General features: G+C 47.5%; 1 protein-coding gene across 1 annotated transcript in view; it reads left to right on the forward strand.

The window, feature by feature from the left end:
- LOC114059334 (DNA polymerase eta-like) overlaps nucleotides 1-3407 on the forward strand; it is an 11893-nt gene that overhangs the window by 1107 nt on the left and 7379 nt on the right. Inside the window, exons 2-3 of the mRNA XM_027887642.1 lie at nucleotides 2087-2190; nucleotides 3087-3206. Coding sequence (XP_027743443.1) covers nucleotides 2087-2190; nucleotides 3087-3206 — 224 coding nt within the window. The remainder of the gene's footprint in view (nucleotides 1-2086; nucleotides 2191-3086; nucleotides 3207-3407) is intronic.

A 3407-nucleotide genomic window follows, 5' to 3' on the forward strand; every position in this document is an offset into this window, starting at 1 on the left:
TTTTTTTTTTTTTTTTGTCAGAGCCTGCATTTTTTAAGTCACACCTATACAGATAGGCCTTTTTTCTGCAGAATGAAAGGGGTGCTCTCAGCAAACCACCCAGCATTTCACCCTGCAGGAAACCCTCTGTAGCTGCAGCATCAAAGTCCGTTTATTTCTGCAGCTGCTGTCACGCACCAAGTGCTCCTGAGGCTGCTCTCAGCAGCTGGCTGAGCAGTACCCAAAGCGTGGCCAGCAGGGTACAGAACGACTGACCAGAAAGGGGAAAAGCAACCCAGCCCACCTCAGAGCCCCAAACTGGTGCTGCTGTTCTTCTGAGTTGCCAGGAATTTGTGTCAGTAAAAACCATTCTCTGGCTACAGCCACTGTTGCCAGAAACTCGTGGTGGAGATTACCTGCTTTAAGCTTATGTTCTGTCTGCAGAAAACTCTCCCAAGGGAGTTTTCATCCCAGTGAGGTAACTTGTTAGATGGAGTACACCAGGAACCCAGCTGATACATAAGACCAGTCAACTGAGCTTTTTGGAAGCACGTGGAGGATAATGGTGTGGTTTTATCTAGAACCACTCATGCCAAACTGATTTATGTGCCCTCTTTGTCAGGATATGTGGCTGAATGTTCAGGGGAGACTGCAAATGTGAGGTGTTAACACACCTCATCCTGAGCTGCATAAGATGATGATACTGTAGCAAAACATGACATGACTGAGGTTGTCTAAAGGGCATGCATCTAGCCGAAGAAAAATCTTACTGTTTCCCATAATGATTTTGTTCAGTGAGTTGCACTGAAATTGGGATGTTTCAAGTGGGATCCTGGGGGGATGTGTCCAAGGTCTGCTAAGAGCCAATATTTTCACTGAAGCCTAGAGAGGAACGGCTTTATGAATTCAGGTGATGCTAAGCACAGATGAGGCTCAGGGCTTGGGCTGTGAGAGTTCTGAGGAATTAAATTAGAATTGAAAATTCTGGGCTTGAAAAAGACCAGAAGTTGTCTGAAATCAGCAAACAGTGCTTCATGTGCTCCTCACAGACTTTTTGTGGTTTATAGAAAAAAAAGCAACTAGCAGGCTTTTGGCTATGTCACAGTAAGTCAGGAGGTACCCTGGAGTTATTGTGGACAAGCAGCAGGATGAATCACTAATACTAGTGCTCTTGCAGAAACAGCAAATCCTGTTTCAGCATGTGTGGTTTACAGAAGGTGTCAGAAAAAGTAAATTATTTCTCCCTGTGAAGCCTCAGTGATTGATTCAGCTTGCAGCACTTACTTTATGAACAGTGTGGGTAAACTTGGAAGAGTCTCCAGTGAAACAAGAAAAAACTGTGACTGGACATCTGAAAAGGAATCTACTTTGTCTAGAAAACAGTTTAAATGTATGTCAGCCTGAAAGACAGGCTATTAATAGAAGTCATAGTTCAACGGGCGGGCAAGAAATCTTGCTTACTTATAGGATATGTGGCAAAGCAGTGAAAGAGGAAATTATTAGACTTGCTCAAAAAAAGCCCAAACACCCAACTAAACATATTTCAAGCTGGTCTGTGTATTCTTGATCCTGTGGTAGCTTAGAGTGAGAAGGGGAACTGTGTGGCAGATAGGTTGGAGAACGTCCCTTCCAGGGTAGCAGTTTTGCATATTTCAGATTTCCTTTTATGGACCTTGCAGATTAAAATAGTGACATCGAGAAAAAGCAAGATAAGCACAGAAGATGAAGGGGCAAGACACAGTGAGAGACATAGCCTGGGGAGGATTATGGGGATGCTGTGGAAGCTCTAGCATGCTTGCCTGATGGAAAACTAAGCCAACCAGAACCGGTGCTAGACTGAGATCCCCTAAGCTGCCTGGAGCCGGAGTCCAGCCCTTTGCTGAGACAGAAGTCTGGCACCAGCTTTGCTTTCAGAGTACCCAGCCTGTGCACGTCACCTCCTGAGGTGGATGCTGCCTGGGAACAAGCAACGGTGTTCTTCAGTCTTCCTAGCAGTTATCCGATGGCAGCTCTTAGAGGTGATGCAGCACAAGCCGTTGGGTAGGGTCACAGTTAAGTCAGTGCATGGTGCGTAATAACAGGGTTTCCACCCTCTTCTCTGTTACAGACACTGGCAAAACTGGCCTGTGGGTTAAACAAGCCCAACCGCCAGACACTGGTGTCGGCACGATTTGTGCCGCAGCTCTTCAGCCAACTGCCCGTCAGCAGCATGTAAGTACTGGGGAACTGCCTGCTCTAGTGCAGCTTGGGGCTGTTCCTGGCCACCTCAGCACAGAGCAATTTGATGCTTACTGATAGCAGCCAGCAAAGGCTTTGAACTCCACAGTATGTGTTCTTCAATGCTCGCAGAAACAAATAGGGGGAATCCTGCCAGTAATCCCTCATGGCTGTAAATGACAGTTCAGAAGGAGTGTGCTTGGGAGTTGCAGCCCTGGTGGTGAAGCAACCACAATCCAGGAGCCCATTAGCAGCCTGTGGGCATCCTTTCCCTGGCTAGGACTGTGCTTAATGTGATTGCTGGGGTGCAAAAGTTTAAGCCAGGAGCAACTGGGGACAAGGAAGCCATAGCTGTTCCCCAGTGTGAATGACAGCCGTGCTCCCAGAGAGCAGACGTGGTTTGGTTTCGAGCATCCATTGTGCACAAATTAATTGTCCTGGTGTAAGGAAGCATTACCAGCACCACTTGCTCCAGAGAGGAATAGATCCCTAATCCTGCTTTCCAGACCTGCACCACTGTTTTCTGCCTTCAGTGTCTTGCTAGAGATGGAGGGGGCTGTGTCTGGGGAAGGGTCCTGTCTGTGTAGGAGGAAGCAGGGCACATGTCAGGCATTCTACAGAGCATTGTTTGGGATCACTTTTTGAAGACGGAGCCGAGGGAGAAGCACTAAAATAGGGTGAGCCAAGGAGCAATTCCTACCTCAATTCCTATATGTCCTTTTACTATGAGCAGAAGAGCTGTTAGGTGCCCAGAGTTCCCTTTTGTCCTGCTAGTTCTTGACTGCTTCTCGCTGTCCAGATCTAGGAACAGCTGCTGCAAGAAGACTGCTCATAGTCTCCGCAAGATGCTTCATTTGAGTTTTCTCTTCTTCTTCCTCTCTCTGCCGTAGCCGTAACCTTGGAGGCAAGCTTGGCACTGCTATCACAGACATCCTGGGAGTAGAGTACATCGGGCAGCTGACACAGTTCAATGAGGCTGAACTCCAGACTCACTTTGGAGACAAAACTGGGTAATGATAAACCACTCACCACAACTTGGCAGGAGCTGAGACTTCCTTTCGGTCACAGGTGGTTCTGCTGTTATTAGGAAGGTTGGAAGGTAAATCTTCAGTGACACCTCTGAGAAGCACTGGTCTGGCAGGCCCATAATGGATTTCCAGTCTCACTTCTCCCAGGCACCCTCCCCAGGATAATGTTTTGCCTGTCAGCCA

The sequence above is a fragment of the Empidonax traillii genome, unplaced genomic scaffold (genome assembly GCF_003031625.1).
Source record: "Empidonax traillii isolate 1590-97213 ecotype Southwest subspecies unplaced genomic scaffold, ASM303162v1 scaffold218:size1087226, whole genome shotgun sequence".
NCBI classification, from domain to species: domain Eukaryota; kingdom Metazoa; phylum Chordata; class Aves; order Passeriformes; family Tyrannidae; genus Empidonax; species Empidonax traillii.